The sequence below is a fragment of the Sander vitreus genome, chromosome 24 (assembly GCF_031162955.1).
Source record: "Sander vitreus isolate 19-12246 chromosome 24, sanVit1, whole genome shotgun sequence".
Classification (NCBI taxonomy): Eukaryota; Metazoa; Chordata; class Actinopteri; order Perciformes; family Percidae; genus Sander; species Sander vitreus.
Window position 1 is genome coordinate 9,382,178 of NC_135878.1, and position 16,478 is coordinate 9,398,655.

Sequence of the window (16,478 nt, forward strand, 5' to 3'; positions counted from 1 at the left end):
TCTAAAGTGCTTAAAAAATTGGAGATTTGAACATCTATATTTCCATGACAACAGGGAAAACTCCATCTGCTGGGGAGGATTGTGTGCTATGACCAAAAGCTCCATAACAGATACTGAGTAGGTCTTTTTTTGACCTTGCATTAAAATATGAACAGCGTGATCCAGGTATGTTAGACATACCAAAAATATATGACACTGCATCACCTGCGGTAAATTAGCATCAATGTCAGAGAGCTTCAGATCTGAGTAGCAGACCTCCAGTCTAGTATTAAATCCAGTGACTGGCACACAAGCAAGAATCTCTCCATCTGAATAGAACAAATATCTTTCTTCTGGTGTCAATGAATAGCTGCAGCAGACCCCAAATTAGATCGGTTGAGTCACCAAGGCTTGGCTAACACAAATAGCTAACAACTTATTTCCTACTGCGGTAAACGAGTGTAACATGCCTTTCTCGCTGCTTCAAAGGACAAAGCCATGTTTACCACTACTCATTTACATAGTCAATTAAATTCAAATCAGGTTCAACTTAACAATTTCCCTGAGGGGATTAATAAAGTATTCTGATCCTGAAAAAGTATTTGTACATAAAGTACTAAGAAAAAAAACTTTTTTGACTTTAAAATTATTTGTTAAACTTGTCTGTCTTTCTCTCTCACAAACACAAACACCTGTCCATTCTCTTGTGAAAGTGCCATAAGCATTGTTCATACAGAGCTGTACACACACACACACACACACACACACACACACACACACACACACACACACACACACACACACACACACACACCACCTGCCTCTTGGTTATATTCTCTTAAGTGTTCGCCTGAGTGTCTCATTGCCACATCACAGCCTTGAAGGCCATTAAAAAGCCATTTAAACATCTGTGGCCAATGGTTTATTATAAATAGACAATGTGCTACAACCACTGTTATTGTTGTATCAAATGCACCAGCTGGGATGTGGATTATATGCATAGTTAATACATTTGAAATTAACAGCCCCATGGTGATTGAGGCAGCACATTTGTCAACACTACTATAAAGCAATGAGCACATGGCTGGTAGGCCATTTTGGTGCCGGACATTGTTGAGGAATGTGTTTCATGCACACATATCAATGCCTGGGTTTTTGGTGTATAAACCTGTGTTAGTTTAGCACTGAGTGTGAAGCCAGAATTGGGACAAAATCATTATCATGATTATAATAATCATGAATGCCATGGTTGAAATGTTAATGGTTTTGCTTCCTAAACCATCAGAATCCTTTGATTGTACAGGTTTAACTAACTACACTTGCTTTACAATTATAGTGATTTATTTTAACTTCATTTAAATCAGGAGATCATACTAGCCTCCTTCACATATTGCATTCAGTTTAGTTTTAATACCTAAAGTACCTAAAGTCAACACTTCTTTTGGTCTTTGGCCCAAAGAAGTGGTTCCTCAGGGCTCTGTTCTAGGACCACTTCTAGTTCCAAACAATCATAGATTGGATATTGCCAAGAATTAAGCATTCACTTTATTATGCAAAATGTCATATGCAAAAACATATTAATATATAGGCTAGGGCAAACAGAACTGGCACCACAATATGCACCACCAACTATTTTCAAAGGGGTTTTGGGGTGGATTCTTTCTTTGGATTCTCTTATTAGCTGCTTTACAAGTTTCCAGGGATGGTGGAAACTTAAAGATGGGCTTGGCACTCTTATAGGGGACACAATGACCTTATAAAAAGGACCAAACCCATTTTTACAAAGCAGAGACACATAAATATAGAAACACACCTAACTTTTCCAAGCATAACTAAACGGTTCCATGGTGGGTGTCTTGTCCACTTAGGTAAGAGGATATGGTGTATGATTTCATGTATGTTTATAAATGCATATGGATGCATACAGATATCTACAGTAAGAGCTATTTGTGGGAAGATGACCTGTGCTAGAATGGTCTTTATGGATTTGTCAGGTCTATGGGTTATTAGGAAACTGGGTGTGCATGTGTGAGAGCAGTAAAACTGGGCGGATGGAAAGAGGACCAGGATGACAAAGTGCATTAGAGGACAAAAAATAATGAAACAATACTACACTTACACTTCGAAGAGCTGGACAAAAGTGGTGGTGCAAAAAATTGTCTGTCTAAAATAGTAGTCAGTTTAGTCAAATTATACAGATTAATAAAGACATTGATCATTAAATCAAGATTCTTTTTATAAAAAGCAGTGGAAAGGAGATAAAGTAACATAGTTTAAAAATGTATTGGATTTAGAACTTCTTAGGAAGTTTTTTCTTGCTCAGCAGTTGGTCATCCTTGCTGAGTTATGAAAAAGCTCAAAATCTCAGTTATCTAAACTGGTATTGTTATTACAATTGAATTGACATTTTCATTTCTGGTTATACTTTGACTCTAGATTACTCACACAATATATTTTTTTTAAATCTCAAGAAAAAAGGTTTAAACTGTCAGTAGTTCCAGAAAAGATTAAATAGCTTAAGATGGATATATTGTTTTTTCCAGTGTGACCAAAGTAACTTTATTTTGTTGTAGCTGTGTGTTTTAAAGATCTAAATTGCCCCTTTTCAGTCAGTTGCTGAGTGTTACAGGTACATTTATAAACACTGACATGCCGTGGCAGGCATGTACACGCAACAACATCTACACACACAGAGTTGTCAGCGAGCCATCAGGTATCTCTCAGCACGATGTGACATTCACCTTCAAAGCTTTCATATCACTGTGACGACGTCCAGTCTGCATGCCAGCAGTGGGTGACTGGGTTTGACTGACAACCGACTGACTTGTTTTAAAGAGCTGTGTGTGTGTGTGTGTGTGTGTGTGTGTGTGTGTGTGTGTGTGTGTGTGTGTGTGTGTGTGTGTGTGTGCGTGTGTGTGTGTGTGTGTGATACATGAGGAGACAAAAAACATCCGTGTTAAGCCATTTATTCCTGTGTTTGGTCGTAAAATCTTCCTTTTCTAAGGGGAGAGATCAGCCTTTTACTAACTTCTTCCAAGATATTTACATGAGTTCAGAAAAGAAATACGTTTAGGCTGCATATGGGGCATTGAGGTTGTTGCAGCAGAGCATGAGAGAGAAAAAGCTACACCCTACCAAGGGATGATGTGACAGTGCATCAGTGAAAAAGGTGTCATGGTTGGTGTATCAGTGACTGGCACAAGGAAAACTGTCGCAGTTTTATATTCGCCATGTCTGCCTCTCAGTCCCATCTATCACCCGGTGTCCAGCTGTCACAGTTTGAGGTAACATGACGTGACTGTATCAGTATCTGTCTCCACGATTGCTTTCAGGTTGATGTCATCCATTCATCCGCCTGTCATAAAACTATCTGTCTGACTGTCTGTATATCGGAGTGACAACCAGCTGCACTCCACGTCTGATTCCTATCGACTATTTTCTCTTTTCGCAAGAAAGGAAATGTCAGATCCAGCAGCCGATTGGGATTTTTAGCTGGGTTGATTTGGTTGGTTAAGCCTGAATGAGCCACATATACTGTCTAAGTGAAGTTAGAATTATTGTACGGATGGGGGACAAGAAGTAGCTAATGTTGTGTGGTATAGTAGTGATAACAAACTCAAATCATTATTGATGAAGAAATATTATGCATTTATGTTCTCATTTACTGTATATTTTGAACTGAGTTTCAAATTCTCAGTTCCTTTCTATCAGTTTAAAAAGGTTAAAGGTACCCTGTGGAGTTTTTGACTATTAGTAGCGCTATGGAGCAATGTCTTTATGAGTGCAACATAGGCAATGTGCCAACATAGGCAAGGTGAAGAAGGCTGCAAACAATGCATGTAAACATTGCAAGATTTAAAATATTAAAGGGGGAAGAAAAAAACCATTCAACCTCCAAGAATACACCGATGTGTTTCGCTGAGTAACAGTAAATATAACTTGTCTTTGTTAACAAGAAAATTCCATGGGGCACCTTTAAACTTAACCAGTGTGCCTTGCTCACATCCGCTCCTCTCAAAAGGGGTCAAGTTAGCATATTTGCATATCAACAAGAACAAAATTTACTGCCAGTGTGTCCTAACATTGCCTCAGACATAAAAAGAAGTCCAACAGGATCACGTTAATTCACGTGCCTGCATGTCTCCCTCTGTACGTCTTGCTGTCTCCTGACTGGCGGCTTGGTTTTCTGTGCATCTGTCCTTCCATCAGTCTTTCACTCATGAGGGTCAGTAGCTGTCATAAAACTGCATGTGCTTGCTGTCTACCTAGACTTGGTCAGTCATCTCTGTCTCTTTGAGAGCTTTGGCGTGCCACGTTCTACTCTCAGAGACATAAAGCTTCTACCTATTGTAAGCGCTGTACAGGTACAGTAACAATCTAAAGCACTTCTAAAGATTGGAATTTCTGTAATGATAACAAATGTGGGTTTATAATGGATACAGTTAAAATGTGCAATTTAAAATAGAAAACCATTAGTTTCGAAAGCAGCTGTACGCCAACCTCAGGCAAACATATTTTGTATTTTCTGTATTTTGACAGAGACACTCTGAAATTACAAATGAGGCTGAGTTAACTAAAATCAATAACATGCAAATAGAAAAAGACAGACAGACAGAATAGACTGCGAGAAAGCCATATGCAGACATCTAGACAGTCTCAGACAGTAGGAGAAAGGAGGCATTAAGAGATGAGGACTGGCTCAGCAGGGTTTCCAGGGCTGGGATTTGAACCTGCTGCTATAGCTCACTGTGCTATCAGCAAGAGGTCTAACTAGAAGCATTATGTGCTCATGCAAGACACACACAGGGTGCTTTTAAAATACCTGCCACTTTTAAAGCTTTCCTTAAAACACAACTGTACTAGGTTTGATACCAAGTGTAAACAGCATAATAATTGTTTATATATGCATGTGGCAAAGTCGTGAACATGTCTTTATGGCAATGAGGGCTGGACGTAAAATCAGTAACGTGGTTTACCTTAAAAGAAAAACCCGCAATACAAATGATGTCATTTAAATGCTTGAAAGTAGAGTCAATATTTTGTCAACTTAAATCATTTGTACCTAGAAACGCCCCTTTTTTCAAGCATATCTCATATTCTGGAGTGTTGACTTTCCTTTGGAAAACTTTAAATACTGAAATTAAAAAAAACTCTTACATGCATTGTATCCCAGTCCGAGCTCTCTGCAGCTTACACGAAGTTACCAACCAAGGTCCCTAATAGTTCTGGTATACCCAAATTGCAGCTCACTCATAAAATGTTCCACACACAAATTGCTCGCTCCATGACTCATTTTATACCATATAGGTGCCAAACACACAGGATGCAACGGTGTTGACATGGAAACGCTATAAACAGACAAACAGACTCTAGTGTCTATGGACCAAATGAACAAAACATTGTATTCTTGTCAATTTGTTTGGGCGAAAGAGTGAGGAGATGACGTTTTAGGAGGCAAAACCTGCAATATTTTGCCAAGAAACCCAAATAACACACATTTAGCAATTTCTTTTTAGCACGATTTGATAATATTTGATTTCACAGTATGTTACAGGCCGTTACACATGGTCATTTGAACTCGACAGAAGTTTCTAATTTGTAAAGAAAGTTGCTAGTGGTAATTCCAAGACCTTACAGTACTACTCACCAATCAATGCTGCTCTCCGTCTCTCCTCAATTTTACTTCATTCCTTAATCTCGTCTTCTTTTTCCTTTCTCCTTTATTCAAATTTCAGCAAAAACAAAAAAAAAATAACTTCACTCGCTTTGAACCTTCGGCAAATCTTTGCAAACGTCTTGTCTTCTCTGCTTCTCTCTGCCTCTCTGAGCCTGTCTCTCTGTCTCTGTCTCTGTGTCTGTCTCTATCTAGCTATTCGAGACATGTTTCAGGGCTCAGCCGCAGCCAAATATGGGAGGAGGGCGGTAAACAAGGAAGACAGCCTGTGCTGTCACTGGGTCTGCTGCCCTACTGTACTGTACACCACACACACACACACACACACACACACACACACACACACACACACACACACACACACTGGAACACACAAACTTATTATTCGCCTGTGGCAAGACACTATATGTTTAGTGGTTATTCTCATTTTGCAGAACCCAGAGGATCATTATATTCCTAGAACCAATTAGAGGTCATTTGCTGTTGTGCTAGTACTTTATCCATGGCTTTTGTTAAAATTAGAAACATATGATACATACAAACATATAATATTAGTTTCAAACGTACATAAATGGCTGCTCAGCGGCCCTAACGGTGGCCTTCTGACTGGTTTGACCCCTTGGGTCGACAGCTGCCACCACACCACAGGGCTGTTAGTGGAGCAAAGGCAAGTCGACAAACACAAGGTGCACACACACACACACACACACACACACACACACACACACACACACACACACACACACACACACACACACACACACACTTAACATACCGCATCAAAAACGGCAACAATAAAAAAACAACAACATACAAACACACAACATTTACAGGCATACACAGACGCCTACGCATGCCAACATAGTTAAAAAATACTGCATAACACCGACACAAACAGCTGGCCTAAGACCTTAACACACTTTTTACACACCACCACGATTAACAACTGCTTAAGTGCAGCACTCGCCACAAATACCTTCTGTTAAAGACAGCTACGTAAGGACGCCTCTCCTCACGCTCCCCATGACTGTGTGAAATGCACACAACTCTAAGCTGCCTAATCCTGCAGACCTTTTAGGACACCCATCTTTCGTTGACTCCTCTCAACTGGATTTCCAAGGTTGCTGGTTAAAAATGGCGTCTGGGCGAGTTAGCTGGGCCCCACCTGCATTCGGACATCAACGCCTGAGGATGAAACGCACGTTTAACACCCGGACAAATAAGCAAGTCTGGATTCACCAAATGATACCCGATGAGTGATTAGTGTCCACTGTGCTGCAGCGTGTAACTATAGGCCATTCTAGTCATGTCAGTGTTATTTGTGTGGCATCAGTGTATGTGGTGACCTGGGTTTGCCAACTCAAATGTGTATTAACATTCTCTTCTACTCCTTTTTCCAACTTAAAAATAGAACTGCAAAGTCTTTTTTGTCCAAATTTAAATGCTGTTCATAGAGCTTTTTAAAGTGTAATTTAGTTAAATCTCTATTATTTTGGCTTTGTGTCATCTCAGTGTTGCATCTTCCAAAAACAGAGCAAGACCTGCTCCATTCCCTGTCTGTTAAGTCCTTGTAAAAACAGACACTGTGTTCCTGCACCACCTTCCTCTGAACATTCAGATTCTCGCGTCCAAGTGTAAGAGTGAAGTGCTGCAATTAGAGAAATGAATAAACTGGCCGAGAGGTTTTTCTGCTGAGTGCTGAGAACGCTGCCACCCATTTAATTAGGCTCAAACTTGCAATCCTGGCATTTCCCACTGACCTTCTCGCAACACAGCAATTACCGCACCGGTTCTCTGGGGATGTTCATAAAAATGAAATGGGTCTTTGAGAAGCTGTAAAAAAAATTAAATAAATCCCATATATAAAAGTGGATGCAGCACTACAATGGCTGCCAAGTCGTGACTCAACTGAGTGTGAGTACATCCTCCGGTTTTCTCAGATTAACAGCAATAATCATGAATCTCATCATCACAGAGACTGTCAGTTATGGCCAGGTCTTGTATAAAGTACTTGAAAGCAGTACTTGAGTAAAGGTACAAGTATCTTACCAGAAACTGACTTTGGTAGAAGTAAAGGTCACCTTTCAGAATATTACTAGAGTAAAAGTCTTAAAGAATCTGGTATTTACTGTATTTAATTATGAAAAGAAATGTTATGATATTAAATGTACTTAATTAGAAGTAAAAGTAAAAAAAAAAAAACTTTGATTCTGAACTTTATTGTGACTTCCTTATAGCAAAGCATAATAGTCATGGTTTCCACACCTTCTTAAACATCTAATTCAAAGTCTGACATCAACAAAGAGAAAAACAGAAACAGTACGGAAACATTTCTTGCAAGTAACAAAAATGCTTAGGGGGATATGTAGAGGAGTAAAAGTATACATTGTTATTTAGGATATGTAGAGGAGTAAAAGTATACATTGTTATTTAGGATATGTAGAGGAGTAAAAGTATACATTGTTATTTAGGATATGTAGAGGAGTAAAAGTATACATTGTTATTTAGGATATGTAGTGGAGCAAAAGTGAAAGTTTCCAGAAATACAAATAACGACATAAAGTACAGATACGTGAAAATTAGTAGTACAATAACAAAGTATTTGTACTTCGTTACATTACTAACTAATAACACTGGTTAAGGCCACACATGGGATGGAACCTAAATATGTTATGATACTATGAATGTGAGGTATTGAGGTATATGGCATGTTGTGCACTGATTCGTCTAAGGATGACTAAATAGGTAGGAAGGTGTACATGATACAGGGTGACCAAATTTCAAATTTCCCAACTCCTGGTACAGAAGCAAAAGCTGGAAGTGGATGGAAGTGGGTTTGGACACTTGTGGGAATTGAGGTTAGTGGTGTTTCAGGTTACAACCCCCCCCCCTCCCCCCCGCTGGGAAGTGGGCAGCCACTGGCAGGGCGACTGACGCCCCCCTATTTCTGCAGCGGCTATTTAAAGGACTAATTGACAGACTGGGGTTTAAGAGGGTGAGGGGTCTGCTTGGGAAGCTCAGATAAGAGGGGTTTAGAGGAGGAGAGGTGGGTAAGGAGTAGAAAGACACAGGATCTTCTCTTCAGTAGAGAGCAGAGTGCATCAAAGCCTGAGATCTTGATCTGTGGCAGTGACTAAGGTATTTGGTTCATGTGCACTGAGTTTTAAGAGTGGCTCCGAAACTTAGATTTGAAATGGGCAAAACTGAATTTGTAAATCAAAATTGAGTTTGAAACAAAAAGACTGCTGTTATTTTTATCTTTTCCTATTATTCAGTGTGTAAACTGTAAAGTCTCTGTGTTCCCTTTTACTATATGAGTTCCTCCCCTGAGATTCTTTTTTTTTTTCTTCATTTATCATTTATTGAGAATCAAGTAGTATCTGCAGTTTTCACAATCATTTTTGGATTGAAACCATGACAGAGTGACCCATATTTTCAGATTTTATAATATTAGCGCACAAACAGAACACAGGGTGTAACTCCGCTTGAACTGAATATATAAAAATAGGCCTGTATTTGAATAGTACATCAAACTCTGTGTGTGTGTGTGAGTGTGTGTGTGTGTGTGTGTGTGTGTGTGTGTGTGCGTGCGTGTGTGGACATACCGTGCTCGCCATCCACAGTGTCCTCACAGCGCTGGCTGAAGCTCTCGTACGAGTCCCAGCGGATCAGAGGGTCCTGGGTGTTGTAGTCCACAGAAACGCTCGGCCCGTTCTCCAGGTGGCCCAGGCCTGAGGAACACATGGCATGATGGGTAACTGAGTCCTCACACCAAATTAAAAATGCAATGAAATATCTATAAGGTGGGACTCAAATACTCCAAGAAAACTGATAAATTGAGAAGAAATGGTAATTGTCACAGACCCTTTAGTCAGAAACAATGGATTACCTTTGATTTTTTCTGGTCCATATGAGAAAACAAACTCCACCTTCCCATATTCTGGGAACCTTTCATCTGTATAGAAACACACAGCATAAAAATTATTTTCTTTTTGCGAAACAACGAACATGAATGCACACAAACACAATATGTGGGTGAGGTATGATGCATGGAGCATTATAGTGAAACATACAACAAATTCCAAAAAAAACATTGACAATTACAGATCAGATGTCAAGAATTTCAATTTCAGTTTAGCAAATTAAAGGCTCATAGGTTTCAGTTGTTAGCTCAACAAAACAAATCTGTGAATGTATTTGTATTCATTTGAGTATTAAAAACAAGTGAAAACTATATAAAAACATCAATAATGCTACTGGCTGATAGCCACATTCAGCTGTTTCTATGTTTATTCTAATTTTTAAATACTTCAAGCAACTCTGGTTGAGCCTGTTGCTTTTCTTCCCTCATTTTATTCTTATTAAATGCTGAGCTGCCTTCACCACCAGAGGTTATGACCATACAAATATGAGGAACAGTATCCTCTTGCAGCGGGGCATACAAACTATTTCATACTGGAAACCAAAAGAAATCACAGTGAAAACCAGTTTAAAACGCCTGCAGCAACAACTGAGAACAATTAGCCTTAATGTACTGTTCTGTGACTGGCAACGTTCGTATTTTCTTTGTGATCACCAAAACGTGTATACTGTAAAATCACACCCACCCGGAGAGCCGTTACCTTTGAAGGTCTCATCCAGCTCGTTTTTCCCAAACACCACCCCGAGGTCGTGGATGGCGCAGGTGTGGAACTGCACCCTGAACATCACATCTCTGGTGGAGTTTCTGAACCTCTTGTGGTAACACTTCAACTGCGTTGAGTAAGAAAGAAAACATCAATACGTTCATTGATGTATCAATCAGTATTAGTGTCGGTATTCTAATAAAAATATTACCAGGATGTCTCCCTTTAGAAGCAGGCCGGGTTCAATAGTGATGCAGATACTGGTGTTGCTGTCTCCTTGCACATTGCTGTAATAATAACAATAAGAACATCTGATGTTAATGGATTCAACATAGGGTAAGCTTTGCCCTGGATTCAAACACAAACCACACCAAACGGGAATCAGATTGTACATACTATATTCCCGACGTATAGACTGGTTGCATTGCCTGGTAGATCTTCAGGAAAGGACGGCAGCCTGTGAAGGGGAAATAAAGAAGGTAAATTGAAACCAAGAAAACCAGCAAAAACAGTTCTTTCTGTTCATTTGGCAGAGGCAGAAGCTCACCTCCTTTGGATTCAAAGTTGGGTATGCCGTGCATGATAACGTGATGCAGGAACAGTGGCTTGTTGTTGATTTTTATGTGTCCGGAAAGAAGGCCGTTGAAGTATCGCACATACCTGCAAAGAAAGGAAAGTAAGCATTGAATCCAACGTCATGGAATACTGTTTTAAACATCAAGCTGTGTACAAACTCCGCACTATATACTACTGATTATACACTACATCAGTGGTTCTCAAACTTTTTTCAATAATGTACCCCTTTTTCAATTGTTTCTTTAAGCCAAGTACCCCCTGACCAGCGCTCATCATTTTTGGTAGAAAAGGAACAGTACTGTTGTGCTGTCGGCGATAGCAAAAACATTTAAATGCTAATGAGAAAAGGAGACAAAAACTGTAAAAAACATAAAAAAATAAAAAATAAAAGACAAAACCTTGGAAAAAGATGGTACAAGGAAGGAAGGAAGTAAGGCAAGAATAGGTCGAAAATAGTATCAAAAACTTCGAAAAAAGCAAGAAACTTGTAAAAAGTAGAAGGACAGTAGAAGGAAGGAAGGCAAGAATAGGTCCAAAGAAGGCGACACAAATGTCACATTTTTGGTAGGAAAAAAAAAAAAGTCTACATAAAGAGGAACAATGTTCTGGACAACAGCCTTGTAACTATTAAACATTGTGTTAAATAGCTCACATACCCCCTGCAGTCCTCCAAAGTACCCCTAGGGGTACACGTACCCCCATTTGAGAAGCACTGCACTACACTATCAATAATGACTACTACTACTACTACATTGTCTTAAACAGCTATCCCACCTCTAAGCATGTCAGGACCTTCTAGCTAGATTAGAAACCAAATCCAAACACCCTCATCCTGTGTGGTTCAACCTTAACGGCCCGTCAGCTCCCACAGCCCAGCCAGAAGTGAATGCCACTCTGACTATAAAACAACCTTTATCCACTACGGCAAATGTCAGAGTGAATTGGTGTGTACAGAAGCCAGTCGGGGGTCTGTTGAGTTGGTGTGGTCTGGTTGTTAATGATGATAACGATGATGGTACCAAACGTGACCGTAACCGTGGGGGTCGCCACATGCAAACGCCCCCCCCCTTGCTCTGCTGTCAGTGGCCAGATGGTTTCGCCTCTGTTAAATTCAATTAGACTAAACAGGAATGCCAGGAGAGCAGCGTTGTGCGTGTGTGTGTGTGTGTGTGTGTGTGTGTGTGTGTGTGTGTGTGTGTGTGTGTGTGTTTGTGTGATATGAGAGGTGATCATGTTCGGTGTTTTATCAATGATTTTGCACAAAACCTTTTGAAATGTCAACAAACTGTACACATGCATGATAACCGGACAAAAATTACAGCCGAGGGAATGGTTTATTGTATGAATTTCAGGCTAGTGGTTCTGCTGAAAATGAAACCATATTCCTTCTGTCAACAGAGTGTGTTGCTAATATATCTTTCGAATCACTGCCGATTTCCCACGCTGTCAAAGTCCCTTTCTTCTGTCTGTGGATGCTGTTCTTTTAATAATATTGTAATTCTGTTGCTCAATCTTTCAAAGCAACCACCGGCATTCAGACTCTGGGAAATCCTGTCCATATAAGTGTGACAATGTCGAGAAGTCATTATAAAAGTTGACACTATTCTAACTTTTATGTGGCATAAAAACAATGCCAGGAAACATGTTGTTGCGTCATGAAATGACTTATTTTATGTTCCTCAAATTTCTCTTCAGGTTTTCTTGTGAGCAACTTTAAAATGCACATAAAACCGACTGGTCCATATGAGGCAGCCTATCCTCTCAGAAAAGGCTCCGTTTGTTTTGCTGAAACATTTTAACATTTCACAACCAACATGGTAGTCAGTTAACGAGACTAAAATGCTACATGTAACACCTTAAAGAGCCAATGTGTAGGAATTTCTCCCATCTAGCGTTGAGATCATATATCGCAATCGACTCTCTCGCACCACGCAGTTCAAAGTACGTATTACAGCTACGGTAGCCTTCACGCTTCAAAAAGCCGGTCTCTTGCTCTTTTCAATCTCCTTTTTCTTTTTCTGGGCGAAGAAGAAGACTCCTGTTCCTGAAATTTGGATTTTGAATACGTGAGGTCCTCCATGTTTCCTTCTTCAAACTTGCCGGGGGCCGGGAAGCTACGATAGCCATTAGCAGCATTAGCAGCACCTGTGAGTTTATCATGTGACAGCGAAAACGCAAAAGGCGGAGCAGTATGTCCTGTATGTCCCTTTAATGTATTTTAAGATGGAGCATGAATATGGAGCGTCTTTCCAGTTCATGCGAATGCAAATGTAAAACTTCAAGCCAAAAGGAATACTTGGAATTGATGGTGGAGGTAAATATTCATGAAAAAGGACAAGTTTGTGAACGGGCAACACAGATTTTGATAATGAACAACTAAACACGTTACACACTGGACCTTTAAATCCAAACTTTTACAAGCTTTTATAGCAGCAGTAGGTTGAGCTCATCTCCTACTCTTGATGTTAATGTCACACATTCCAGACCATAATACTTGCAGACTCCAGGGGCAGAGATAATTATATCCGAAGCAGGAAATAGCAGCGGGGCAGAGGGCAAGCCTATAGACCTGTTAGAGAATGGCTTGCTTCCTGATTCACAAGCTGAAATGAAGTGGTGCTAAGTCCCATGCTGTTAACTCTTTCATTCCCTGTAACCTTTGTCCTGCTCATCTTTTCCAAGAAGAACTCCGATCAGGATTCCTCTCTCCGCAGGTGAAGAAGAGAGACGGTGAGGGGGGTCAAGCAGTTAACTGTCTAATAATGCAGAGGGGAGCTAATAATATGGCAGGAGCAGATTTGTGAGTTAAGGGAGGATGTCTCAGCAAATACTCCCCCTAGAGGAAGCTGCATTCAAAATAAGAAATAGTTCAGATACCTTTAAACCACTCTTGATTGGTTTGACCTGTTGTGGTTTGGAATTTACTCGACTGTTTTGCTCTTTATGCATGAGGAGGCCATTATCTCACAACAAGTGGAGATCAATTGTAGAAAAATATGCTGAGAGGATGGGAATGCACTGCCACCAAGCCCTGCTGCCTCCCCAGAGACACCAGTGGAATCTCTCAGACAGACAAGATAGATGGCTTCTCTCCGTTTACTCCCAATTATCCCAATTAAAACTAAACTGGAGATAAACCCAAAAAAATGAAAAGAATTTCCTCTTTAAAATGTTTCTAAAACAAAATATAAGAGATGGAGTTAGGCAACGACACTGATCAGTCAGTTTGTCTTGTTATACAGTTCTTGAATTGACCGTTTCGTTAAACCCCAGTGGTTGTCCAATCATAGCTTAGCAACCGTAACTAGTCAGGCCGGCCGCTCAAGCTTTAGATTTTGGGGCATGTTGAAGCAGTGTGCATGGGGCTGTAGTAAGAGCAATACTCCATATGTAAAGAGTTTGGTGGTTTCTCTTCGCTGTAGCAAAGATCAGACTTATAAAGCTTCAAACAGGTGTCAGCAAACCGGAAGTGAGTTAACAACTGACCTTATCTGTGACGGCTGACCCACAGGAAGTGCTTTGTCCTCGTAGAAGCGCCTCATGGCAAACCTGTCCAACGCCTGGTCAGCACTGCACGACACAAAAATTAGACAGGCATCGTTATTGTTTGTCATACTGCAGAATGCATTCTTTCGGAAGCCCTGCACATTTTTTCCCAAGTTTGAGATTTAGGAACATCCCCCCCAGCCTTCATCATTTATAAAGCAGCTTTAAATCCTCCTGGCTCCATCCCACCTATTAACATCTGGTTGCATTAAAGAATGATGACATTTTTTTCGAGCGGTTCTTCTCACAGAGCCAGAAAAACAAGCTTGAGTGTTTTGCCATAATAATCACATCAGTTTTTAATTTTCAAGGCTGCTCAAGTCCCAAAACCTCGAGGGCTGACTGTGATTGATTGGTGCTCCTGTGCTCATAAAACCTTGCGAGGAGGAGATTCAGAAGGACCAAAATACTTAAATTACACTTTTTAAATATTGGCAGGGTACACTCTTCACCTCTGCTGATCAATCTCTTCGTTTTAAAGGTGCAGTAGGTAGCAGTCATATTTGCTGAAACTGACCCTATGTTCCAGTAGAACTACATGAAGCAGGTTTTTTTATTTAAAAAAAGATCTGGCTCCTCTGGCACCACCTACAGCCTGTAGTGTGATTTGCAAAAATCCACAGCTCCCTGTTCAGATGCACCAATCAGGGCTAACTGCATGTCAACCACTGCTCATGCACACACATTCATTCTCCCTTGTGGGGGGAGGAGCTTAGGAGACCGTTTTGGGCTTTAGCGGAAAGGGGGGGAGGGACTGAGAAGTCGTCGATGTTCAAATTTTTTGGCTAAGTCCTGGATCTTCACAATCCTACCTACAGCACCTTTAACCTGCAGCCAATAACAATGTAATACTGAATCTGAAGTTGATGGATGTGTCTACTGATCGTGACATGTTTGATACCTTGCGGATATGCTGCTGTAGTGCATGTACGCAGCCACCACCACCCCTGGTCGACCTCGGTTCCCCTGCGACACAGAAATAGAGACAACAAGACTTCAAGTTTCAAGATGTACAATTGAAAAGCTTATTTGGAACAGGGATCATTTCAAAGGGATAAAAAAAAACAAAAAAAAACTTGGTATTAATCATAAAAAACAAAGGAACTACTAAATCCTCAGATGTGATGGAGTGGTCAGTAAGCTGCATGAATTATATTTTAAATCCGAAAGCTGGAAGCATAAATAAAGTGAAATAATGTTTGATCACTCTGCTTGTGTAAAGTGACTGGACCGACTCTAAAAAGCAACAAGTCTGTTCCAAAGCAGAGAAGCTGGAAAAATGTTTTCCGTTCTGCCTTTTTTTCTGCTTCATCTGAACAGAATGTATAAATATTATATAGTAGTGTATGTTTAAACAAGACAGAATGGATTGTATAACTAAAAGAATTGAATAACTACAAGACTGTATGTTGATTTTAGAAGGTCAGCGGCCACACATGCATTTTTTTTTATATTATAGATGTATTTTTCATATTCAAAAGAATATTTTGGAACTACATTATAGTCTCCGCTGGTTTTCTTGCAACCTCTCGGTGACAAAGATTACACGATTTCACGGGAGTAAAGGCTGGACCACAATAGAGCTGTTTCGAGCAATTAATGAACAACAAAAGTAACTCCCTTTGGGGTGGACTTTGGGCTTTTTCACTTCGTAAACCTATTACATGCACACAAAAAAAGACATATAACACAATTTAAGAAAGGAAAAAAGCCAAAAAGCATAATATGAGCACTTTAAGGATATCATTTTAAGCTGGGCATGAGAAGAGGGTGTCGCCCAACAATATTTTGACAATTACAGATGCTTTTCTTTGTGTACCGGTCATCCCCGCTTTACCTTGTTGTGCAGTACCACTACGTTCCGCGGGTCTCCATTGAGCCATGTGTCGATGGCCTTGCACATGCTACAGATCTTGTCCAGCGCCGGTGCATGGTGATCCGGCCAGCCAAACTCCAGAACCTAAAGGTGATTATCAGGACCAAAAGAAGGGGTTCTTTTTTTATTTTTGAGGGTTTTCTGTAGGGGCTCCTCGGCTCTGGAATAGCCTGCCAGAGGCCGTTAGACAGGCTGAGTCTGT

General features: G+C 40.3%; 1 protein-coding gene across 5 annotated transcripts in view; it reads right to left on the reverse strand.

Moving 5' to 3' along the window:
- tns1a (tensin 1a) overlaps window positions 1-16,478 on the reverse strand; it is an 81,421-nt gene that overhangs the window by 18,831 nt on the left and 46,112 nt on the right. For 4 of the 5 annotated variants that reach the window (XM_078243310.1, XM_078243312.1, XM_078243314.1 and 1 more), the window contains 9 exons: window positions 16,238-16,360; window positions 15,302-15,366; window positions 14,341-14,424; window positions 10,826-10,938; window positions 10,675-10,735; window positions 10,490-10,565; window positions 10,261-10,405; window positions 9,543-9,608; window positions 9,259-9,384 (listed from right to left, as the gene is read on the reverse strand). In XM_078243310.1, the coding sequence (XP_078099436.1) occupies window positions 9,259-9,384; window positions 9,543-9,608; window positions 10,261-10,405; window positions 10,490-10,565; window positions 10,675-10,735; window positions 10,826-10,938; window positions 14,341-14,424; window positions 15,302-15,366; window positions 16,238-16,360 (859 nt within the window). The remainder of the gene's footprint in view (window positions 1-9,258; window positions 9,385-9,542; window positions 9,609-10,260; window positions 10,406-10,489; window positions 10,566-10,674; window positions 10,736-10,825; window positions 10,939-14,340; window positions 14,425-15,301; window positions 15,367-16,237; window positions 16,361-16,478) is intronic. The other variant, XM_078243311.1, reaches the window with a different exon arrangement.